The 26633-nt window shown below is 35.2% G+C and overlaps 1 protein-coding gene across 7 annotated transcripts in view; it reads right to left on the bottom strand.

Moving 5' to 3' along the window:
* The window catches only part of FNDC3A (fibronectin type III domain containing 3A), a 113285-nt gene that overhangs the window by 9913 nt on the left and 76739 nt on the right, over positions 1–26633 (bottom strand). For all 7 annotated transcript variants that reach the window (XM_027557265.1, XM_027557263.1, XM_027557261.1 and 4 more), the window contains 19 exons: positions 25805–26042; positions 22818–23087; positions 21669–21727; positions 20133–20290; positions 18156–18215; positions 16808–16946; positions 14632–14685; positions 12237–12361; positions 11690–11864; positions 10029–10115; positions 7348–7486; positions 6760–6828; positions 5855–5973; positions 4377–4482; positions 4114–4289; positions 2667–2780; positions 1819–1968; positions 1440–1723; positions 1126–1338 (listed from right to left, as the gene is read on the bottom strand). In XM_027557265.1, the coding sequence (XP_027413066.1) occupies positions 1126–1338; positions 1440–1723; positions 1819–1968; positions 2667–2780; positions 4114–4289; positions 4377–4482; positions 5855–5973; positions 6760–6828; positions 7348–7486; positions 10029–10115; positions 11690–11864; positions 12237–12361; positions 14632–14685; positions 16808–16946; positions 18156–18215; positions 20133–20290; positions 21669–21727; positions 22818–23087; positions 25805–26042 (2735 nt within the window). The remainder of the gene's footprint in view (positions 1–1125; positions 1339–1439; positions 1724–1818; positions 1969–2666; positions 2781–4113; positions 4290–4376; positions 4483–5854; positions 5974–6759; positions 6829–7347; positions 7487–10028; positions 10116–11689; positions 11865–12236; positions 12362–14631; positions 14686–16807; positions 16947–18155; positions 18216–20132; positions 20291–21668; positions 21728–22817; positions 23088–25804; positions 26043–26633) is intronic.

Genomic DNA, 26633 nt, shown 5'->3' with positions numbered 1-26633 from the left:
ACCAATTAAATCTGTTTCTAGTAAATCTTGCACAACCCTAAATATGAATTAATTAATTCACCTAACAATAACAACATATATTAAAGATAAATGGCTATACCAAAAACGTGCAGCAAGGCAAAAATCTTCCTTCCAAATATAAGGTTACAAAGAGTACACAAATTCTGCCAGGAGCAAAGGCTAACATTCAGAGAGGCACAGATTTCAGGAAATAAATGATCAATACTATTTGCTCTGTGTAATGCTCTTATGATTGATACAGGATGTTTAATTCTGTACGCTATTTTAAATGTATAATTATTTCTGATAGGGAGTACTGATATACAAGTACCCTGAGTATTCCATTATTGAATATTTGGCTGACATACAAACCCAATGCAAAAAAACAGAATAACCTAGGGAAAAATTGTCATTAGTACTCTGAATCTATCAGACATACAAATTTATTTCTAACAAATTGAGTGAAACATAAAAAACAAAAACAAAACAGAATTCTTAAAAGATTAAAGTATCAACTGAGGAAGATATATGGCATTGTTTATTTTGGATTTAATATCAATATACTGCCCTGGATTGGATTTTGAATAATTTACACTAATTACTTTGAGTAACACTATAATTCAAATGCATGATTTAGTCGAATAAAACAGCACGCATTTAATGAGATGGCAAAGGACAGAACAGAGAAGAACCTGAGTAGCCAGGGGACTGGACTATTTATCAGAGGGTCTAAGATCTGATGGTGAGGAAGTGAACTCCTGCATTCACATGGTGTTCACGCCGTGAGTGTGTGGAGGTGAGACATAACCCTCAAGGATTTCAAAAATCTTATGCCAATCAACTGTTTACTGTAAAAACTACCTCTTGCTGGAAATCAGCATTGATGAACTTATTTTGCAGTAAAGATCGCTCCTTTCACTAGCCTGAAGACAGTGAATGGGTTAGAGAGCCAAAGAACAGATCCCCTATTTTCTTTCTTCACTATGTCTTCTGATGTTTCAAAAATGGCATACTTAAAAATTATTTATGAGAATTGTTTTTGAAAACAATTTATTTCTAGTGTTAAAAAAATTTATATACTTGAGACCTAAGAAACAATATAAAGAAGCAATTAGAAACACCCACCTTCCATTCTTATCCTCCATCTGAAGGTGGTACTGAACCGAATCTGTCGACAATGTCTTTGGGGTTCCTTCTCCCCACTTCAGTTTAAGGTTTTGGTGGCTGAAGGCAACGCATTCCAGACGAGGTGGGTCAGGAGGGAAGGGTTTTGTTTTTAATTTTATCATGTGGCTGAAAGGACCAGCTCCAAGGCTATTCAAGGCTTGAATTCGTATTCTAAGTGCCATGTTAAAAAAAAAAAAGGTTTAGTTTATGATTATTCTATTTAAAGTGTCTCTCTGGTCTAGGCAAAAATTAAGATAGTTTTTACTGTGTACCTGTATGTTGTATCTGGCTGCAGATTGTCTAGAATGTAGTTTGTAACCTTTCCCACTGTCAAGGGCTGTTTATCTCCAAAGTCTATGCTGTAGGCAAGGATTTCTGAACCATGATCACAAGGCTTTTCCCAGCTTATTGCAAGGCATGTAGATGGTGAATAATTGGGATTTTCTATATCATCATCACTTATTTCTTGAAGACAAGTCACAATAGCAGGAACTGATGGTGGAGTCATACAGGCTACTACTTCACTAAAAGGGCCTGCACCCACAATGCTCAGAGCCTACAAATTAATAGAGCCCCAAAGTTAAAGACATAATTATGCAAATGCTCACAAAACACAAAACTCTAGAGTGACAAAACCCTGACCACCTTTACCTGGACTCTGCAATAATAGGTGGTTGCTGGTGAAAGTCCTTTTAATTCGTAACTGAGACCGGGTCCGCAGTAACATATCTGCATACTTCCTTCAACTCCTCCCCATTCCAATCGATATTCAGTGACATCAGTTCCATTACTCAAAGGGACCTTTAAGTTAAGAAAAGGGGATAAAGTCTTTTGTCTTAAGTTCTGATAGTGATTACATAGTTTGGGGGCAAAAATGTTATTTACCCAAGCACATAAAAAAGTGAACTGTTTTTGGATTTCTAAAAAAATGTTTAACAGAACATAAACTGTTTAATATTACATTTTTATTCATTAAGGCCACCTGAATTAAAGATCTGTCAAAAAATATAGCTGTTTTCAATCAGACACAGAAATATGATTCAATCACTTTAAAGAGTATCTTAAGGTAAATACACTTTAAATAATTCTATTAAGTAATATAAATGTTAAATCATACAAGGATATTTTGTTAAATTTAAAGGAAACAGAAAATGTAATTATCATTATTGATTACTACTATATGCAGTAAGTATACTGGAGATAATAAACATGAGAGAAATAGTATACACTAATTCCTATGAATGTCTGTTCTGAACATTAAGTGCACCATGGGTAAATATCTCAGTACTGAGACGGGGCACCACCATGAACAAGAATCTAAACACTTGTAAACATATACCTTATTTAAATACTTCAAAGAGAGAAAAGACTTTACTTTTTACCAAGTGGATTTAACTAGGACTTTACTCTTTGTATAATCTATGGAGATGAAATGAATAGTATCTTCATTCTCTTTTTTAATCATTTAAAGCAAATATAAGTGAAGGAAATGACAATACCTCCCAATTCACTTGTGCACAAGTTGCAGATCTGCATGTCACTTGAGGGGGCTTACACTGATCTGGTGGTCCAGGGGCTGTAGTAATATCATGTTTTTCTGAAAATGGCCCAAACTAGAAAAACAAATATTAATATCAGTGTTTTCATTTTTCACCTACCAATTGCACAGCTCTCCATAAATATTCACAGATAATTAAAATCATCATCCCTTTCCTTTAAGACTAATTAGTCATAATAAAATTCTCCTAAAAGAAATCACAGAAAGTAAAGATTTAATTAATGATCATGGAAGTAAATATGTGAGGTATTTTAAAGTTTCCTTTACTATAGTTTCTTCTCTTGCCCCTTATTCTTTCATCAATTGGTTTTTTGTAAGAACGGAGGGGAATTTAGGAATTAGGTCGAATAAAAAGAAGAAATCATGTCAAGAGTGAAGAAATGAATACCAATTAAAAGCACGAGAGATTGCAGGCATAAATTATAACTTAAACTTAAGTAACAGCTTTAATAGGGTGTAAAAATGCATTCTGTGAAAATATAGGGAACAAATATTTACTTGAGATGATTCTGACAAGTTATCACAAACCTGAAAACACAGATTAAAGACACTAGTATTAAAGATGCTACCCCGTGTCCTACAGCCTTGAGGGGCTGCCAAGATCATCAGAGTTTACTGAAGTCTGAAGTAATGGGGAAAGACTTGTCAGTTTAATTTCATGAAATTTTAATTATATTGTAGTTTTAAGAAACACAGTGCTAACTCAAAGTCAGAAGTGACTGGTTGGTCCTCAGAGAACTTTTAATTCAGAGAGATGAGAGATGTCCCAGTTGAGCGGAAAGGGTTTTGGCTCCAGAGTTGGACAGAGTGACTGATGTCTCCCACTTTTTAGTGTGTGTGAGTGCTGGGACAAGGAGTTTAGCTTTCCTGAGCCCCAGGTTCCTCAGCTGTAAAATGGAGATATCACCTATTCTGTCCATTTTATGGAGTTACACAGGTACAGAGATAATTAAAAACAAAAACAAAAAAATACACAAAACCAGAAATGCTTAGAATGTTAAGTTTTTTCCCTTTGGTAAAAAAAATGAATCACGAGTAGTTGTCAACTGGAAATAAACACTGCGTACAACCAGCCTCAAAACACTTACTTATTTCATCTTATGATCATGTTTCTCCTCTTCTTACTAAGTAAACTCTATTAGTACTGCCTGAAAGGCTCAGCTCAAGGTCAAAGTGTCACATATTAGTAATTGGAGTTTTAAAGTACTGCTATTCTGTAACTGTTAAGCTATGGTATATACTGAATTCTCATTTATCAACAGAGGCTTATTAAAAATTATAAAATTTGGAGTCACATGTTGAAAGCAAAATGGTCAAATAATGGGCACAATGACATGTTATATAAAATACCACTGGGATTTATAATTCAGTCAGCTCAGTTTTCCTACCCCCATTTTGTTAGCTGCACGTAGTCTGAAGCTGTAAGTCTTTCCAGGAAGAAGGTTGCTCACTGTACATTCTACTTCAGGACCTTGGTAAACTTCTCTGGGTTCATCTCTTTCTACAGGAGACATTTCCACCCCATAGCAAGAAATGGGTGATCCACCATTGACCTGAGGGGGTCCTAAAGGTGGAAAGATTCACACAGTTAAACAAGAGGAATATATTTAGTACCAACTTAATTATAATTTATTACCAAAATGAAAATTACCCCATCGTAACTGTATTTCTTTTGCTTTGGGTCTACCCTGTAATCTGGGAGGGAGGCATGGGCCAGGAGGCACAGCTGGAGTCTGCACAAGTAAAGATTCAGATACCTGCCAAAACAAAAGCAAAAACAAAACAAAAATGCCCCAAGCCAAATAATCAGACTGCTTTGGTTAAAGGAAAATAAGACAAACACAAAGACTGCACCAATAATTTGCATCTGAGTATCAAAAGAAAAGGAATAAAGTTCTGAATAAAATCAAATCTAATCAAATCATTAAAACACAAATTTTATATAGGCAAGTAAAATAAGGACAAGTATTACGTGCCTACTGGATATAAAGTTACCAGAAAAAAAAAAAAAAAAAAAAAAACCAACAAAGAACTCTTTTCTTCTTTTCATAATTAAAAAAAAAAAAACTTTCCTCATAACCTAATGGACATTATTTTTGGTGTCCAAATGGATCTACAAATCTCTTCTAAAGAATGTTCTAACATTCTATAAATGCTATTTGCTGTATTTTTAGGAGGTTTAGACTATTTTGACCACTTGACTGTATTTTTCAACCTAAACGCTAATTTAATATTAACAAAAAATTCTTTTCTTTCATCCTAAAAATAATTTAAAAATCAGATAAGTGTTCTCAAGTATTTAGCATCTTTCCAGGTATTTGGTATTACTTTTCATTTCTATGCTACTAAAAAAAACTTTTAGTTTTATTTTAAAAGACATTCTCTTAAAAGCACTGACACAAACTCAGTGCTATATTCATTATCTGCACAGTATTAAGGTTTATACTTAACATTTTATAAACAGTAAGGTTCACACTTAAGATTTCATATTAAAGAAAATGAAGCAATTGGATCCAAAGCCTGTTGCACAGGACTTGCAACTCAACTTCACTGTACTCCTATTTTCAACAAAATGCTCCTAATTCATTAAAAAAAATTACTTTCATTGCATTAAATCTCATTTGAAAAAAATAACAATTATGAATGCTCTAAGATACATTATTGGTTGGATTCATTAAAAATCACTCCTATTAAAAAACATTATACTTTTCCAGAACATTACAAATGTCTCATATATAATCAATGGCACATTTAAGTCCATTTCTGTCTCTAGTAAGAAATAAAATAATTGCCAAACTTTTCTGAAATAAGTATATATTTAGAATTTGTGTTTAAATAATGATTTTGTTTCTATTTCTGTTAGGTAGGGTTAATTGAGCATCATCCTAAAATTTATCTTTATAAAATTTTCTGCAATGTTTTTGTATACCTATTTTTTCCAAAGCTAAACAGCAACCAGACAACAGATATTCATTACAAGCTAAATACTACATTGGTCCAGTCTGGTCACTAAAAATTTAACCATCTGGGTTATACATTTTATGGATGTACTTCAATATTTGAGGTGGCATCTGATGATTTCATCTCATTTGACCAAACTTGAGAAAAGAGATCTACACTAAGTATTACCGCACTCTGTCCTCCATCACTGATGCAGTAAACTCGAAAACGATAGAAACAGCCTGGATTCAGTCGATCACAAAGATGTTCCCTAGTAGCGCCACTGTATATCATATCCCATTTGCTTCCTGTAAGATGGAAGAATTATGCTCCATCAGCGACAAGGTAATGTTTAACATTTTGGTATCAAGGACATGGCAGGTATCCTAGCTTCACTTCACTAAGTAAGCATTTATGTAATTTGTCAGAAATGATTTAAGCCTGTTTTTTGAGTTTCCTGGAAATGATATAATTTTCTTTATGTGTATAGCTTCCTAGACAAATTTGCATGGCTTTGTTGAAGTGAAATCTCTCTGTAACTCTGTACAGACTCTGACTTAGATCGGTAATTTGCTTTTAATTAAACATTTTAAATGTGCTTACTGGCCCAGTAATAACATTATAACACACAAAGAATAGAAAGAACCAATACCATAGGAAGTTAAGTCTTAATTAAAAGACATCTTAATTTTTTGCAAGGAAATAGGCCATTTGATATAAAGATAAAAATGTGTGATTCAAGAATAAAGATCACTAGACAGAGAACTTATTACTAAAACTATTATAAGTTAAATTTTACAAGATTTTTCTGATACATCTGGGTATAAATCTGAGTGAGCTAACCTTCCGAAGACTTTAGGTATACTAGAATTGAGCGATGCAAACCAATGAGGAAAAAATAAGAAAATGTAATAATGTAAGTATACAGCAGTCTTACATTTGAGTCACTGTATATCTGGAGATTACAACTTAGAGTGGGTCATAACAGGCAAAATCTTATCTGCTACAAACAAAGGAAAAAAATCAAGAGGAAAGAAAAGACATCATGTAAAATTTAGAACCATGAAGACTAAAGTTTTAATAGTTATTCTTACCGTTAGAACCTTCTGCCATTTCCACTACATATTTATTGATGGCTGCCCCTCCATTGTCTTTTGGTGGGTCTATCCAAAGAAGCAAAAGTGGCATTAGGCAGAGTATATACAATTCAAAAAATGACATAAACTCATAATAAACGGAACACCAAACTCAGGATTGCTCTAAAAGAAAGAAGAATCACCTGTAATGACTTTTTAAAAATTAATACCAGCACCTTATTTACTCCTGTTTTTACAGAAGCAGATTCTCAATAAATTTTTGTTTTAAATGAGTAAGTGATTTTAATTTCTCATGAAAACCAGAATGAGCCATGAAAACTTTAGCTATGAATTCAATACTCTTTCATCTCACACAGGCGGCCCCTGTTCAGAGTTCTACAGGTGACCCGAAGTTCTTCCTCCATCAAACCTGAACTTAGTATGTATCAGTACAATGCTCTCCATAAAGCAGATCATCAAACAGTGAGTCTTACATTTCTCACTGAGCTAAAAAATCTACTCAAGTATCTTTAAAATGATCTAAATATTCAAATCATTTAAATCAAATATAAAAGTAATGACATACAAATATGCATAATATCTTACCCCAAGTTATTTTAAAACTATGTGAATGTATCTTTCCTTTAACTGAAGGCTTTACAGGGACTCCGGGTTTATCAGGACAGGTCGTAAACTCTACGACTTCACTTGGACTACTTTTACCTTCTGAGTTATAAGCAATAACCTATGATGAGAACACAAAGACATAATTAATGTCTGATACTTAATGATACTGGCTTAATGAACAAAGTGATGGGAGACAAAAAGGGTGAATCAAATGATTTATGTGAGAACTGCTTGTCTGCAAAAGGAACTCAGCACATATGAAGAGAATTCAGGTATAATCCCCTTTCGGTCAGTCCTGAAAATACAAGCGAGTCTAACATTTTGACACTAAACAAGAGTCATCACTGGAACAAGCTATATAATCTGATGATACTTGGCGAGGCTTGATTTAACTTATTTTTTTAACAGTCTTCAGGGATTTAAAAAAATGTCAGATTCTCTGAATTTCCTCTCTTTAAAAGATAAAGGTTAACTCCTCCTCCTTTTGAATTGTCCTTAATAACTTGCTTCTAACAAAGTGTGTAGCAGAAACGATGATGTATGTAGCTTCCCTATGGAGAAGCCCATGTGGTGAGGTTTTATAATTGTTAACTGAAGCAAAAATGCAATCCAACATCGTAAGAGGAAAACTGGAATAAATGTACATCTTCCTTAGATACTTTGTAAATTGTGTCAACGTAAAAACTGTATTTGAAAATTAAAATGACCCAGTGCTATCAGAAGTTTTGAAAATGAAGCTAGTATACAAAATAAGTATTGCAGGCATACTGCTTACTGTCTGAGCCACCAGGGAAGCCCCAAATAAAACATAACAGATATAATTATGCACTACATAAACAAATTTCCTGATATCACTAAAATTTTCTTTCTTAGGTTCTCAAGGAGTAATAAAACTTTTCTTTTTAATAGTGAAAACACTTTACAGTGGCTTCTATCATTTATTTGGAATAATGTGTTTAAACAAACAATGGTAGGAAAATTCAAATGTTGAATTTGTCAACTAGTAAGCATCCTGTTACCTTTTTGGGAAAACCCCTGTACGAAAATGAAGGCTGGCTTATATTAAATTGTATATTAGCTAATTCAAGGCCCTGTCTGCCAAGCAATAGCAATGTGTATCACTGACCAAGTCAAAGATGGACTATATCCTAGAATGGATGCTTGGAAAGATTCAGGATTTCAGAAGAATCCTAAAGATTCTCACAGGAGAATTTTCAAAGCTTGCTATTGCTTCAAGTGAGCAAGAATGATATGTAGAGTCTCCAGGCCTCCAATGAGCAAGAATGACATATAGAGTATCTCTACTTTCCTAAAATAATTAAGTCTGAAGGCCATCAGATGGGATAGTGAGACAAGCACGTGTGCTGGGGGATGGACGAAGGTTGGGCAGAGGCAGCAGCATTCACCCTGCACAAACTCAAGTGCTCTGGATACGACTTTCGGGAAGGCTATGAGGGCAAGAGGGGTTTCATCCAGTAAGTAAAATACCGTGAACATAAATAGGGAAGAGTTTCTCACTGATGATGATGGGAGTTAGAAATAAGGAAAGTGAGAAAATCAGAATTAATCCGTGGCACTAGATCAAATGGAGGTATAGGGTGCAAACTCATGATTTTTAAAAACAGATATATATGTAGAAATATGTGTTCCTGCATGTAAAGGGTCTATGTGTGTCTACACACACACACACACAAAACATACACATGTACATCTAGTTCTTGGCTTTGTCCACTGAGAGGAGGCCTAGGAGTGGCAAAAATCCTATAGCATTAAGTATACTTACTACCCAGATCCTGACTTCTAAACGCCACTGTCTGCTTAAAGGACCCAGGTGCTCTGAGAAATGGTCAATGTCAAATTTGAAGAAGAGAAAGTAAATGATGAGAATGTAGTATGTGCCAGAAAGGAGGGGCTCAAAGAATGATGGGGTGGGGACATGTCAAAAAAATCAGAAGTCAGCTTGACAAGGGCTCCCAAAATCTAAGACAATTTGAACCTCATAACTGATAAGTACAGTAACAAAATATAACCCACTCAGTAAACAGGAATCCATGAGTTCATACTAATATAAATGAGAAAGCTTTTCCTTTTAGTATAATGCCAACTAATCAATGTAGAAGAAATTTTAAAAACCACCACTTGGCAACCATTAATTATAGTTACTGAATGATTCAGGGCAAGAACAATCAATGGATGTTACAACTAGTGGGTGAGACTTTGATGAGGAACAAGATATCTATACAGTATTTACAAAATACTTATTACAAAGGGAGAAATAACAACTTTAGAGCAAAGAAATATGGTAGATATCACCTTAAGTAGCTACTAGTAAGTGGACCACCACTTCAAAGAGCAGAATAGCATTACTTTTTTCAGATATACCTGCCAAAAAAGCATATTCTGACTATGTTCAATGACACCCACATTTTAAAAGATGTTTTGTTCACATTTTACAGAGTCTTGTTAAACATTAAGACTGCTTTGAATTTAAATACATAAAGTTTGAGAAGCATTATTATATAGTAAGAGAGTAAAACAATAAAGCTCACTAGAAAAGGCCAAAATATTTTAAGATTTAAAATTTTGAGAATGAGGCATATACTTGGTTTTAAAACAGAACAGTAAGAACATTAAACCTTTCAAGGGCTTTCAAAGCTTACCTTAAATTTATACTTTGTACTGCGTCGGAGATTTTTCACTGTGTAAGCAAGGTCTTCCCCATCATATTTAGGCTTAAAACCATATCCCTGGAAAGGGAAAAAAAGTCTTCATTAGATGGCTAACAGCAGAAATATGGGGAATAAGCAATATGTGAAAAGATTCAGGCCCTCTTCATCTTCTGCTGTGTGCAATGTGAGTAATGCCTGGTTGACTGTAATCTTCTCCTTGGTGTTTCTATCTTGAGAAGACAGATCAAGAAATGCTGCCGACCATTTGTAGGAGGATGAAGACCAGCACTTATCCTCAGTAAATACAGTAACCAAGGGAAGATCTTTGTGTTGAGGGAAAATCAGAGGCAGTGGTAACATCACCATCGGTAAGCTTATCCCTAAAACTAAGGTGAATTTCCCAGATGGACGTTGCAAGAATTAAACAAAACTGTAACTATTTAACATATTTAACTCTCCCTGAACACACACTTGTGTTTCGGTGAAAGATGAGTGATTGGTTGGGCTGGCAGGTTGAGATGTTATTTAGATTTGGCATTATTATTTCTAGCCCTAGGGACAATGCTTCACTTCTTTCACAATATTATTTTTAAAAGTTAAAAAAAAAAACAAAAAACTGATATAATTCACAAACCATGAAATTCCCATTTTAAAGTATAAAAAACAATGGTTTACAGTATATTCATAAGCTTGTAAAACCATCATTTAATTCCTAGTTCCAGAATAAAGCCTAAATAAAGTACTTTGACTTTCTGGTTAGCAGTCACTTCCTCTCTTTTCTTATACACTAATACACTTTCTGTCTCTACGAATTTGCCAATACCTATATAAATGGAATCACATGATGTGTGGGTCTTTTGTGACTGTGCTCTTTTATTTAGCATGACGTTTTTAAGGCTCATTCATGTGTGGCATATGTCAGTACTCTATCCCTTTATATGGCTGAATGATATTCTACTACATGGATATAGTACATTTTGTTTATCCAATTATTAACATTAGTTGACGGATATTTCAGTTATTCCCACTTTTTGGTTATTATGATTAATGCTGCTATGAACAATGGGGTACAGAGTTTTGTACAAACATACTTTCAATTCTTCTGGGTATATATCTAGGATGGACCTTTTCAAAGTAACTCTGAAAAGCTATGGAGCTATAGGTAACTAACAGAGGACAGTCTAACACTTGTTCAGCTCAGTGCTGTCTCACAGGAGATGAGACACTGTAACTGGGTAGTATCATGTGAGGCTCTTCAAAGTCTCTGTGGCACTCGGGGAGGCAGCGTTTGCACACAGTTGGAGAATGCAGACACGCTCTTTTCTTATCTTTTACAGTTGCTTGGTCTAAGGCTGTGATGATCTTGCCCTCTCTTTATTCTCCCTAAAACATATATACTTACATGGGGTCTGTGTTGTTCCCAGGCACAAAATGCATATATACATACACACATAAAAAACAAACCCCCCTCCAACATGTTGAGAAAGCAAAAGACTGAGCTGTTCCTCACTTCCAGTCCTTTCCAAACAGTAACCAACCAAGGTTTCAAAGGGTCCGGGGAAGGAGCTAGCTATTGTGGCAGTATTTACTGTATCAGGATTAATGTCACACTAAAATGTTCTAAATATCCCATTTAAAATACATATACTTACTGAAGTTTCTTCCTCCATCTCTAAAATGTAAGAAATTCCTTCATCTGATGGCGTTCCTGAGGGTTTACTCCATTGTAAGGATAACCAAGTAACCCCAGCTTTAGTTAATACAGGACTTGCTGGCATAGATGGGGCACAGCCTGAGGTGTAATATAAGACTTCTTCACTAAAACCGCTGTTGAAACAAATGGTTTTTAAGAAGGAATGAAGAAAAGTTAATTTTCTAAAGCCAAAGAACACAGTTTTGATAAATGACATTTTTGGTGAAAATGATAAATTTGATAATGAATTATAATCCAATAATGTATCTTTGATGTGATAATATCTTTATGGTAACTAGGTCAGATACCTAACGATGAATTATTCTTTTAAAACTGCCATTTACATAATTAATTTTCTCTTATAGCTTTTGCTAGGTTAGTAACACATCTTAACCGTATCAACAAAGTAATAATACACTAAGGCAGAATTTTTAGTGGTTAATTTGGACTGTAAATAATTTATACAAATGAACAGTCTAAAATACCTATATTAAAATGTATCTTACCTTGTACCATAGTCATTTTTGGCTGACAGTCTAAATTTACAACCCATTGCTGGTGACAGTTTAGTAATTTTAAATTGCTTCTGTAAGCCCATATAACACTGACAAAATTCTCCATTTCCTTTTCCCTAAAAGAAAGTTTTTATACATCACTGTACATTAATGTAAAAAGAAATCCACATTAATTCCTGACAGTAACATATTAGCTAGTATACATTTAAAGTCATCTTTGTTACACACATGTCATGAATCTCAAGAGAAGGTTGAGATAACACATCCTTTATACGATACTCATTGTTCATTAATGCAAATTAGAAAACCAAAGAGTAGGCATCTCTGTATAGCTTCTTGAACTAAACATACGATTTTAGAGCTGATGCTAAACCTCTGGCTTTTAATAAAAGAAACTCTTTCTGAGTATGGACCCCACAACTCTATGGGGTAGTGGCAGAAATTGGTTGATCTTCAATGTGAGTATCTGGCTGCTCTCCTTAACCTATGAAAAGTTTTATGCAAACAGTTTTAAAAAAGGTCCCTCCTGTGCATCTTCAAACCACCTGGATAGCTGCTAAACGTCCCTAAAGTAAACGCTGATGCTACTACTGATTAGATTTAACACTGAAAAAATATAAATAGATAGAAAAACTCCATTATATGTATTAAGATGGGAGAGAGAAAAGCTTGCAGTTCAGGACAAATGAAGAGTTTCAGAAATTTAAGTGTTATATAAAATCGACAAATTTCTCATTTTCTACCCATTTCTCTTTATTGTGTGGTAGAGTGAAAGGATAGGGCTTCCCAGGTGGTGCTAGTGGTGAAGAACCCGCCTGCCAATGAAGGAGACATAAGAGACCCGAGTTCAATCCCTGGGTCGGGAAGGTCCCCTGGAGAAGGGCGTGGCAACCCTCTCCAGTATTCTTACCTGGACAGTCTCCTCAGAGGACCCCTGCGGGTGGGCTACAGTCCATAGGGTCACAAAAAGTCTGAAGTGACTTACACACACACACACACACACACACACACACACACGTGAAGGGTGGTTACAGTGACCTCTGTCAGAGAAAATCTTTAGTCTGAATTTGGTTGCTTTAACTCTCATGTTAGTTTTAATAATGTTTATAGTTTATTCTATTGAGTTATCTAAACAGAAACTCATATCATCTCTAAACAATGATAATTTTGTCCCCCAGGCCAGCCACCATAGCTCTACCTCCTTTTTTTGATACTGTTTAGCTATAATTTCCTGAGTAATGTCAAATAAAGGTAGGAAAAACTGGTAACTTTGACTTATTTTTGTTTGGCTGGAAATGCTTTTATTGTTTACTGATAGTACTTCACTTAATACAAAACTATCAAATAAGGGATTACCCTTTTATTCCTAATTTGAGTTTTAAATGAAACTGGTAATAAATTTTATCAAATACTTGTCATAATTTATCAAGATGATATGGTTTTTCTTATCAAGTACTCTGATACTGCAATAGATTGCCTAATTCTGTATTCACTTAGAACTTCTGGAATAAAACTTCCTTGGGTTGCGCCTCATTACTGTTTTAATATATGGCTGGAATTTCTTCTACTCCCTCTGGCCCCTCCTCTTTGCTGCAGTGAAGCAGCAGGGCAAAAGAGAGCATGACAAATGACAGTAAAACAAAGTACTAAATAGCAAAGCCCAGGATGCTTGCTGTGGTAGGCCCCCAAAGATACCCAGATCCTGACCCCTGGGACCCATGAATATGACCTCAGATGGCAGCAGAGGATGTATAAATGTGGTGAAGGTCAGGCTCCTGAGACTGGAGAGATTATGCTGGGTCATCTGGGTGCATCCTCAATGGAATTACAAGTATCTTTTCTAGAGGAAGGCAGAGAAGGACCAGAAGATGGTCATGTGATAAGGGCAGTAGGGGGAGAAAAGGCAATCTGATGTGGCCATGAACCAAGTAATGAGGACGCCTCCAGGAGCTGGAAAAGGCAAGGCAATGGGTTCTCCTCTAGAGTCCCTGGAGTAAGCAGGGCTCAGGTGCCACCCTGATTCTGGCCCAGTGAAAGCCAGTTTGGATTTCTGATTTCCAGAATTATAAGAATAAAAGTGTTGTTCTGAGGCACCCAGTTTGTGGTAATTTGTTAAAGCAGTGACAGTAAACAAACATGCTTGCCTTTAAGGCTGATGTGAAAGAAAATATTCCATCAAGTTAATTAACCAAGTGATTGCTTTGCGGTTGGTTTAGTTGGAAAAAACTAAAACAACAGGAGGTCTGGTCAGTAACATTTTCTAAGAACACCATCAACTGACTCAAGCACCACATGAAATGAGGAAAAAATTATTAAACAGAAAGGTATTTCTGCCTGAAGGTATACATACATTTTAGGCTAATTTTAAAAGTTCAAATATACTTACCTCATCCCATTCTAAAATAAAACTTTGGATTTTAGAGCCATTGTCACTAGGTGCCTAAAACAAACAACAAAAAAACCCCAAATGAGTACAAGTTAGTACGTTTATAAAAGGTATTGGTGATGATCTAATCTAAGGCATCTATTGTGCTATAGATGTTCTCTGGGATTTAGCCCTGAAAAATCTGCACAGAGAATACAGATATAGATGTACATCCTATAATCCTTTTAACTGCCAGAAAAGAAAGCAAAGCAGGAGGCTACTCAGATTTCTCTCAACTCTGAACAATCTCTTTTATCAAGAACTATCTTTTATCAGAAGGTTTTTTATCATCTTTAAGCTTCTGGGACAGATCCTGTCATTTTCATTAAAACTCAACTTATCAATACAATCTGCAAGTGATACCATGTAATACACTAAAAAGTAAAAGAGCAAGAGGAACTTCAAGGGTGCATACTATCTGGATCTCCACTTCTGGGCTCCATGTGTTGATTGCCTAAGACTGTTAATTCATCAATCTGTTACATTTTCAATGGTGAAAATTTCAGTTCTAGTCTTTCTCCCAGGATTTGGTCACTCTAGAACTAAAGAAGTTCACCTTTCAGAACAATGAAAAATTTTATTTTTTTTTCCAGGACATTTTTTTTTGAGAGCCTATGATAATTTAAGTTTTTTCTATTTCTTTTTCCATCCTCTTTTTGGTAATTCCTTTAAATTTTATTTATTTTTAATTGGAGGATAATTGGTTTACAATATTGTGTTGGTTTCTTCCTCCAGGACTTTTGAATGTATTCCTGGATACCCATATAGATGAATACCTGTTTACAATTATTATAGCCTAGAACTTGATTCCATTTTCCAAGGTATCAGTGGTATAATTTTAACAGTGTATTCCCTTAAATGCAACTACTATGCAATCTGGGAAAGACTGTACTTAATTTTCGGAGAAGGCAATGGCAACCCACTCCAGGACTCTTGCCTGGAAAATCCCATGGATGGAGGGGCCTGGTAGGCTGCAGTCCATGGGGTCGCTAGGAGTCGGGTATGACTGAGCGACTTCACTTTCACTTTTCCCTTTCATGCATTGGAGAAGGAAATGGCAACCCACTCCAGTGTTCTTGCCTGGAGAATCCCAGGGACGGGGGAGCGCACAGAGTCGGACACGACTGAAGCGACTTAGCAGCAGCAGCGGTACTTAATTTTATTCAGAAATTTACCAAGACCTATGTTAGGATTTCAGAAAATCATGTCACCAATGACAACAATGCCTGTTGTATCTAGGATCCAATTCTATCTAGTGTCTATCCACTTTATTACATCTTCTTGTGTAATATTGGGTCCAAATATTTATACACTAAAAAAAATATAAAGAAACTGCCTGTTGATGCAGGAAATGTAAGAAATGTGGGTTTGATCCCTGGGTTGGTTAGATCCCCTGGAGGAGGGCATGGCAAACCACTCACTCCAGTATTCTTGCCTGGAGAATCCCATAGACAGTTCATGGGGTTGCAAAGAGTCAGACATGACTGAAATGACACAGCATGCATTCCATTAGAAATAATTTTATTCCTCCTTTATGGCATCATATTAATATTTGGGTTAAGTTATTATGAATCTCATTTTAGGATAAAATTCAGGATACAAAGGCGTTATTACAAAATATAGAAAGCAGTTAGTTTGAGAAACACACATTGCAGTGTCATCACACATTCAGTATAAGGACTGCTAATTATAAGCCAATCTTTTCTGTTATATTTATGTTACGTAAATGTTATATTTTTATGTTTCTGTTTATTTTTATGTTTCTGTTATACATGTTATATATAACATATATTTTATGTTTCTGTCATAAAAATGTGTCATAAATATTTATTTTTCATAAAAATATGTCATAAAAACATATTTTATGTTTCTGTTATATATATGTTACATATAACATATATATAATTTATAACAATGTTTCTGTTACATTTATGTTACGTTTATATTTGTGTTATATAAGAAAAACTGATAAGAGTGTTATTTTAGGATATAAGGAACAAATGCCTATTTAATATATGTGAAGAGCAAGAGCAAGTTAGCTTAAACCTCCTTTTGTCTCCGAAAACAAATGAAGTTTAATAGTAAAGGGAAAAAAAAAAGGGAAACAAATGTCCAGTTGGAAACACTCTAGTCTTACCTTCCACTGCAAAGTAAGTGAATTTTTGGTCCGGTTGGCTATCCTTGGTGGATTAGGTATGTCAGGTTCACAGCTCAAGGTGGTAAAGGTTTCAGCTACGGAAGGAGTTCCCTTTATAGAATTGTATTCTGCCTGGACTCTGTGGTGATAAAATAAACTGTGGTTTTATCCTGCAGAATCACTGTATCCTACCATTCTATAACATCACCTTTAAGTATGTGCAAGTCAGTAAAGTGCCCTCTAAATGTTCTATCGAGAAATACGCATATCAGAAATAAAGGGTAACCTTTAAAAAAAAAAGAAAAATAGAATAAACAAGTGGCTTTCATATTTTTTCTAACTGCTCAAAGAAATACATTTTAAACTATGACTGTCTCTGCAATATGTATTTATACATACGCACACATATACATCATACACACACATACACAACAAAAGTAGTATTCTGAAACAATATCCTTAATTGGGTAATATACTGATATTTTCTACTCCATTTGATTATATTAAAACAATTCTGACTATAACCCACAAAATTAATTTCATGATTCAACAGTGGTTACAATCCACAGTTTGAAAAATATTAGGTTGGATAATACTTAGGGTTCCTCCACAGGGAGTATAATTGAAGACAGTTTAATAGGATAATCTCAAGTACAAGTGTTCTTTTTAAAAATAGGTGACTGAATAAACTGTTATACGAGTCCCAGCTGGGGAGGCCCTATAGTCTAAAAAATAATTTTGTGAAATCATAATAGAAGAACTGTGCAGAGTAAAACAGTAGTATCTAAGCTATCCCAATTAAATGTTACCAAATTCTAGGAGTTTTAATATTCCAAACTCTTACAAAATAGGATGGAATAAATATACATAAGTGGAAATTATTATTTATGATTTTGCTTTGTAAAAATTTCAAAAGCTGGCACAGTCTTCCAGTGCTAAATCAGGTATTACAGATATAGTATACATATTATCTGTCAGTTCAGTTCAGTTGCTCAGTCGTGTCCGACTCTTTGTGACACCATGGACTGCAGCATGCCAGGCCTCCCTGTCCATCACCAACTCCCTGAGTTTACTCAAACTCATGTCCATTGAGTCGGTGATATATATTCATTCTAATCCCTAAGTCGTACAAACCAGGCCATTTACCCTTCAATATAACATTTGAGATAAATGTTTTTTGGGGGAATGTGTTGATAATTATAGCAAAATAAAAATCAAAATCCACAAACTCCATGTTTTTAATCCAAAATTAATATTGAAATTATAGTCTAGACTTTTAAGGAAATCATTAAAAACAAACCCTATGCTACAATACATCACATAAAAGTAGCATATAGGAATTCCTTACTTTGCATGGTAATCTGTAGCTGGTTTGAGATCATTTAAAGTGACACTGGTTTCTTCTCCTCTGGGGGGAAAAAAGTAACATATCATTATTTGATAAATATAGCATTTTTAGAGAATGTGTTATGTATACTACAGTTTGTGGAATTTTATGAAATTATACTGCTTTTTACTTTCTTACTTGAAATTATACTTGCTTCTTACTTCGTGGTTCCCAACTGTAACCACATTCAGACTGTATCAATAAGCAATTTGCGTATTTAGGTTATATGCCACACTTAGGTATGTACCTGCATAACACTTGAAAACAAAAAAGTGTGCTAAGTAAATGGACTGTATAAGCAAGACTTTGTGTGTGTATGTGTGTGTGTGTAGTTAGGATAGCTATTCAGCTTAACTGAAGAAATAGAACCATTTTCAATTACTGGCATATAGTTAAAATACTAAGTAACACATGAAATCAAAACTGAAGTCAAAACTATCAATTTTTACAAGGAGTCTGCCACTATTGGATTTTATTTAAAATATAAGGTGGAACTTTATTTAAAATGTTAGAATTTAATGAGTAGGTTTCTAAAAAGTGAGTCACAATTTAAGGTAAAGCATTTTTCATAGCCATTATTACATTTTCAAATATAATAGCACATATTTTCCTAATTATCTGCTACAACTATTATTTGGGCATGTAGCCAACAAGTTAGCCTGTTTTCTCTTCCTTTTCTTTTAAATCACTGTGCTCTGTTTCATTTCCTTCAGTCAAGTTTCGCTCCTCTCCACTTAATGGACTTCTTCCTCCCGACCCCCTCCCACTTTCCTTCCAGGTATCCTGTTTCTCAAATCAAAGCCAGTGAACAGTATGAAAAAGGAAACATGTCTCACTGATGGAAGGACACCTTACTGAATCGGGGCAGTTGTAGTAGCAGCCTCAGAAAGAGACTTTAATTGGTGCAGGATAACGAGATGACTGAGGTTGACTAATGTCCCTCTTGTGTTCTCTGGTCAGGCTGCAAATGGAGATAAATTCTTTCCCTTAGGAAGCAGTCATATCAAACTAGAACAGCCATTAACACAAAAAAGAAACCTTTATGTTGATGGTCCTTTATTTAGCCCATAGGTACGTTTGCTCTTTTAAGAAAATGAAACAAAATACACACAAGGGAGTCTCAACAAAGAGGAGGAGACCTTGTTACTAGATGGCAGTCACTGAAGCAGTTTCACTTTCCTTTCTTCCCCATACTAGCTTTTTTTTTTAAATACACCAAGAAGTTTGATTTATCCAGTGTTTTGTTAGTAACGATCATTCAAATGGCTAACCACGTCCTCCTTTACAATCTTCCTGGTGAAGTTATACAAGTTATCAATTTTACTCTTTTTCACCAGAATAAACAATTTCTATATGAACAAGAACAGAAAAATAATTTATTTTACAGCTGTCAATCAAAAAGTCACAATTTTAGCCACTGAGAGTTTCTAAGGTTTGTTGGAGTATAATACACTTTTGAACCAAGGAAAGAGAACTATGGCATTTTCAACACACAAATGAGGAACAAGGATACTAAATTCATTTCACAATAGGACATGAGGTTGTATATGTAGGAATGAAATCCAACTCCCTAGAGGAGCAACACTGCATGAGTTCACAATGTAAGAGTTCTCCATTTCTGGTCCTGGCTTCTACATACTACAATTTATATTTATGTCTCAGGAATATGTGGATAGTGAAATATCTATTAGGGAGCCTATTGAAAAATAAAAAAGCTGAATGTGGCCAATGAAAGTGAATTATTCCAAGGGAGTTGGAGACAGAAATGTGAACCAGCTGGCATGTGGACTATTTACATTGAAATGAGAATCACCGGTCAACTTATAGATTCAAAACAAAAGCATGAAGAGGGAAAACAGCACAGAATTAGTATTAAGCTCTTTGTGATAAACCATTAACTTATATAACAGGAAGGAGTAAAACAAAACAAATACCTACGCAAAAACACTTTTGTATTTCCCATCTTTTCCAGTGCTTGAGACCAGAATTTCATAACCAAAGAGCTCTGGTACAGTGGTCTCATCTGTTTCACCATTTATGAGGCTGGAAGGTGGTGACCAGGTAAGAACCACTGTCCTTGCCTGGATGTCTGAGGCCTGCAAAAACATAACATTTAAAAGCTCTCTGAAACAACTGTAATGTGCACAACAAACAGCACAAAATCTAATAGGGTTTCAAGATTAAATAAAATTTATCTGTAGTTACTTACATAAAATGACTCACCAATAGAAACCTGCCCATTTGTAAATGAGATACAATCTGCCATGAAAGGGTAGATGGGTTCAACAAAGTTCAAAGACCATTTTTTTGGCTGTTTAAAACGATTACTGTAAACATCATATACAGTTGAAAGAATGGCAGAAAAAAATCACTTGTAACATACTTGAAAGGATTCATTTCCTCACTTTAGAAAGTGTCTAACAATAAGAAAAAGATCAAAACCTTAAAAGAAAAATTAGCAAAAGACTGGGACTGTCCAAAGAAATATAATTGAATCGTATTTAAAAAACAAAAATGTATCTAACTACCTTCATAATTAAACACTCTGTACAGAGCATAACTTTCTCTTCTTTTCATTTGTGTAAGTTTTTTACTGAAAAATAAGACCTCATCATTTGAGAAAAGTTATTATATTTCTTTTAATTACTAGTGAAGAACACTTTGGGGTCTTAATGGGTCTAAAAATTTAGTTTGTATGAGCATTTTACTTAATATTAATCTTTTATCTGATGGAAATATTTTTCCTATCAGAATGATAGCCTTTATTTAGGCTATTTTAAAACACACAGAAGCTTTCCAGATGGCGCTAGTGATAAAGAACCCGCCTGCCAATGCAGGGATGCAGGTTCGACCCCTGGGCCAGGACGATCCCCTGGAGGAGGGCATGGCAACCCACTCCAGTATTCTTGCCTGGAGAATCCCATGGACAGAGAAGCCTGGTAGGCTATAGCCATAGGGTTGCAGAGTTGTACACGACTGAAGCAACTTAGCATGCATGCATGCAAAATACACAGAAAATTTTATGTAGCCAGTTTTGCTGTCATACATTTTTCTGACTTTTTCTATTACATCTGCACACAAATAGTATTGGGGACTATTAACTTTCCTCTATGGTTTGATTTTAACTCTTTTTGCAACTGGAGTTAATTGGATGTATTTTATATGGAAATAACAATTTTTTAAAAAAATGATAATCAGTTGTACCTACACTCTTCATTAGATCTTTGCCTGGTCCAGTGATTTTGAATGTCATTGAGCATGTACTAAAACCTTGTTTAAAAAATGAACTGCTGGTTGAGTATTCTGCCACACTGATTAACAGCTTCGCTCTCCTTATGTCAGATCTGTATTGATCTATTATTACTGATCTCACATTCCTGACATATAGTTAAATTTTAAGTAAGCCCTGAACCTACCAAAATCCTTTGTGAATATACTAAATGTAAATGTCAAGAAAATACATGTGATACTTACCACTGGTTTGACAATGTTGGAAAGAAGTGCTTCAAAAGCTTTAGTTTCTTCATCTTTTTCTTAAAAAAAAAAAAAAAAAAAAATTTTGGAATAATAAAAAAAAAAACTTAAATGCAATCATTCTGCTCCCTTCACAATATGTCTTCTAAAACATGTAACAAGAGGTTGGTATTTGAGAATTTTATTTTCTAGTTTTTACTCCTTTAGTTCATATTCAGCAGTTTGTGGCTTTTTATAGAGTTGTTCTGCCTCAGTTTCTATTTCCCTTTTAACCATAATAACTACTTATAGTACTACTATATATAATCCCTTTAAAAAAATAAAGTACTCTCTCTTAAAAGTCCTTATTTGCCAATCTCATACCTCTTAATGACAAGTTAACTAAGCACTTGTTTCATATATGCCTTAATTGTGGTTCCCAAATAGGAATATAATTGACTTGACCATAACTTAAAACCACCATTGAAGTATCTGAAACTTTAGCTTAACTCCTCTGAAACATCAGTGCTGAAAAGAATGATCAGAAGGTCTCAAAAATATGGGAGAACATTTTAATAAATGTTTATATTACAAGCCAAGAGGCTGTGAAAGCACTAAATTGATGGGAAATAGAAATTTTAAAGAAAAGAAGTAGTGCTCAGAGTCCGTATAGTGGAAGTCACAGGTTAGAGGAAGGATCTAAGGGAAACAGAAAAGAACTTTTGAACAAAGAAATGGACAAGACTCTATCCTAACTATAACATTTACAGAGTACATAAATGGATTGGTGAACTACATAACTAGTTGCTATCAGGGAGTTGTATAAGAAGCTGAGAAGAGTAAGAGTTTTGATTAAAAACCAGTTTAGCCTTATTTAGGTTCAGAAAGAAGGAATCTGGATGAACTCTGAGTTTTCCTATCAAACAGAAATTTCCCGTGGTTAGTAAAATTTATGATATAGGTGTAAGTGTTAATTGAGCTTTCCCAAAATGTAAAAAGAAATACCCTAGTAACAATTCAGGTTCTAAAACTTACCCCTCACATTTAGACCGTGTTATGCTATTAACCTACAGTTTATGTGAAGCATGATGAATGACTGAAAGGTCAGACTATATACTTTTAGTAGGTTAAATGATGATAAAAAGACAATTAGAACATATAAATAGTTACCTTCTATTTCTGTATCAACTTGTGCACCCCCTTTCCCCTTTCCTGACTTGTTCTTCACTGATCCTGTGTTCGTACCACTAGCATTCTGCCCTTTTGTAAGCCCATTATGTTCACTTATAGGAGAAGGGCATTTCTGGGGTGATGATGGTGGACTGCTCATCTTATCTTTCTGTGTTCCTTGGCGATCCTTTAATTTTTTCTGCAAACGTTCGTATGTTTTACTAGATCTTTCATCTCTAAAGTTGGACCTTCCATGTGAAGAGTGAGCATCTAAGAAGAAATAAAGTAAAAATCATTTAGAAAAGGTTGCTTTCTCCAAACACATTTATGGCAGGGGAAAAGAGTAGGAAATAAATCTGTCATTATATAAAACTTATAAAATACTTCAAAGAAAAATCTTGCACAACACAAAGCTATTTCTGTGTCTCCACTAACTGAAGAGAACCAAGCTTTATGACTTGATTAGAATTATAATCTTACAGATATTTATTTTCTTCTTCTTTTCTCAAGTATTAATCTCCATAGAAACAGCTTGGTCCTAAGCTATGACTGTCACAGGAGCGGAATAAGACCTGAACTGAGCTGTGTAGAGTTCTTTTATTCTACATTAATTTTAGCATCTCTTTCAACTTCAAACATCTCCTCTGACTAACAGTGGCTTTTAACAATGTAAAATAGTAGTATACTGTAATGGCTAAGATTTTTCTTTTAATTTTCTCACATTAAAAAAAACTAGGTCAATAATTAGGAGTAAAAAAATTTAAAGAGACTGATTTGTAGTATAAACTCATGCTATCAGAAGTATGTTTACTGGGCTACCGCACGAGACTTATCTGGGAATTTGTTAGAAATGCAGAAAAACAAACCACACTCAAACCACACTCAGATCTACAGAATTAATACGCATTACTTGGGCAATAGAAATAAGTTTGAAAAAAAAGTAATATATGACATAATATGTAATATATCTACTACTTACAGGGTGTGTTGCATAATTTAAAATTTGTATTTAGAGTTATTTCTTCTACAAATTTACTAAGCTTGAATGAACAAGTACTGATTAAGTGCAAGGAAAACAGTGATGAAAAAAACAGATATAGTTCTTCAGGGGTTTACAGTTACATAAGGGAAAAAGACTTCTAAATAAACAAAAATAATCAAGTTGTGTTCAGTTCTGTGAAAGAAACAGGTTTTAGAGATTGACAAGGAAAGGTTATGGGAAGATCTCTGAAAGCTAACATCTAAAGCAAAAAAAAAACAAAAAACAAAAAAACCCAAAGCAGCAGCAGCCTGCATGTAAAGGGGGGAAGAGCACTTCTGGGAGAGAGACCACCATGTGTACAGGCACTGAGGCAAGAAAGAGCTTGGTTCTGAAAAACCGAAGGTGGGGTGTGTGCATGGGAACAAGTAAGACAAGGCAGACTGAGGCCACAGAACAGGATCTTGTCCAAGGCAGTGGTTGGCAACCAGGCCCAAATGTGGCCCCCAGGAGTCATCTGGCAGTGTCTGGAGATACTTCTAGTTGTCACAGCTGAGTTGGAGGAGGGTGAGGGTGGAGTTGTGTGCTATTGGCATCTAGTGGGTAGAGGGCAGGGATCCTTCTAAACATCCTACAAAGCCAGTTCTGTCCTCCACAGTAAAGACTCATCCTTCTTCAAACAGTGCTGAAGTTGAGAAATTCTGGTCAAGGGGAAGGGTTTAGGATTTTTTTCTAAATGTAGTGGAAAGTCACTGAACTCTATTAACTAGAAGAATGGTCTGATTTATATTTTAAAATGATTACTCTGGCTGAGTGTGGATGGTTGCGGGCAGGAATGACAGCGGAAAACCCACGGGAAGGCTGTTGCTCCAGGCGTCCTGACCAGAGGTGACGGGGGACTAAGTCTGAGTAGCAGTGGAGAAAAGCAGTCACATCTGGGAATCTTCTGAAAGTAAGATATCAACTGATGTGGGGGTTGAAAGAGGAGGAATCAAATTTGGTCATCTGGTTTTTAACTGTGCAAACTGAGTGGACAGCGGTACCATTCATGGAGATGAAGATGACACAGAAAATCAAGTTCCATAACTATGTTTAAAAATACTATAACTGAGATGTATGAGACACTTCAGTGGAGTTATCAAGAAGGCAGTTAGAGGAGTAACCTGGTGGCCTAGTGGTTAGGATTCCAGAGTCCAGGCTTTTAATTCCATGGCCTGGATTTAATCCCTGGCTTGGGAATGCAGCACAGTCCAAAAAAAACACCACAGACAGAAATAAAAACCTGGGGCTCAGAGGACAGGTTTTTGACTGAAGATACAAATTAAAAAAAAAAACTGTCAGTCTATGGATGGTATTTAAAGCCACAGGAAAGAGTAAGATGATTATTTTGTGTATATGTAGCTGTCTAGTCTTCCCAACAATTTATTAACTCCCTGAGGGCAGAGATTGTTTCGTTTTTTTCCCCCAGTATCTTATAGAACCTAGCAATGTTAGTTAGTGGCATCAGAGGCTTAAAAATTAAACAGCAGCATGATCACCCCTAACTAAAAAATTTCCTCAGAGAGCAGCAGGACAGACAAGTAGACCTCTTGTTTGAGTGTGTCCCCACTGAATGTTGCTGCACGATGTAAGTTACTTTCCCTTTCTGATTTTCTGTTTACTCACCTGCTTTGAAGGCTGGGCATGAAGATGACACATTTAACATGTTTTTTAAAGTTAATTTTTACTGGAGCATAGTTGATTTACAATGTTGTGTTAGTTTCTGCTGTATAACAAAGTGAATGGGTTACACATACACATATATCCACTCTTTTTTAGATTCTTTTCCCATATAGGTCATTACAGAGTACTGACTAGAATTCCCTTAACACAGTGTTTGAGTGACAGAAAATTATTGTGATAGTTACCATTTTTTGGTTTCTTTTATATAATGTGATAATAGCACCTATTACATCCAAGCAAAGACCAGCCAACTCCATAAAACAAGAATGCTTTCTAGATGTCTTACCTACATCTCCATATACTTGTGAAGACTGATACGGTGCCATATACTGCGTTGCCATGTCTCCGGCTCCAGTAACCGGTGAGTACATGTGGCGTGGTGGGGGGGGCATCATGGTTGGGACAGGAATGAAACCAGGTAGAGGAGGGTGTGGAGAGCGGTGGATGACTGTGTGACCACCAGGATGAAACTCTGGTGCCTGAGGAACCACAACAACTCTTCGAACACCATTGTCTTCAATAACCTATAAAATGAACAACAGATTAAAAGTTTCTTCCATAGAACGTAAGCAGTTTTTTCCAGATATGTGAGAGTAAAAATTATTACATCGATCAGAAGTTAATTAACAAATTTTACAGAACCAACATGAAAAGATTTTATTAAATACATTACATACATATGAATTAGCACCGAACAACATGAAGTAGTTTTTGTTATACAATGCAATATAAACCTTAAAACACTGACAAGATTGGCTAAATAATAATATACACAGTGAGTTAGGATATTTGGTATTTAGGTGTGACATGCATTTAGTGATACAGTTAAAATGTAGCAATGGGACCAAATGTCTCAAGGGACCTTCTGGTTTCAATATAACAGGGTCAGGAATTTCTTTCTTTTTGTGAGGTAGGGGAAAAATAAGATATGGAAAGAACAGAAATTGTGAAACAGCAATGGGGAAAAAAACTGGATCCAAACTCCCCAGATCAACTGTATATTGAATTTAGACATAAAACTCTTAGGACCACGACCAGAACAATTTTAATAGTTGAAGATCATGTCAAGGGAGGCAAAAACACTCCCAGTTAAGGAAAATCTCTGTGGCTCTAAG

Source organism: Bos indicus x Bos taurus, chromosome 12 (genome assembly GCF_003369695.1).
Source record: "Bos indicus x Bos taurus breed Angus x Brahman F1 hybrid chromosome 12, Bos_hybrid_MaternalHap_v2.0, whole genome shotgun sequence".
Taxonomy (NCBI): domain Eukaryota; kingdom Metazoa; phylum Chordata; class Mammalia; order Artiodactyla; family Bovidae; genus Bos; species Bos indicus x Bos taurus.
This window is presented reverse-complemented; position numbering and strand designations above follow the sequence as displayed.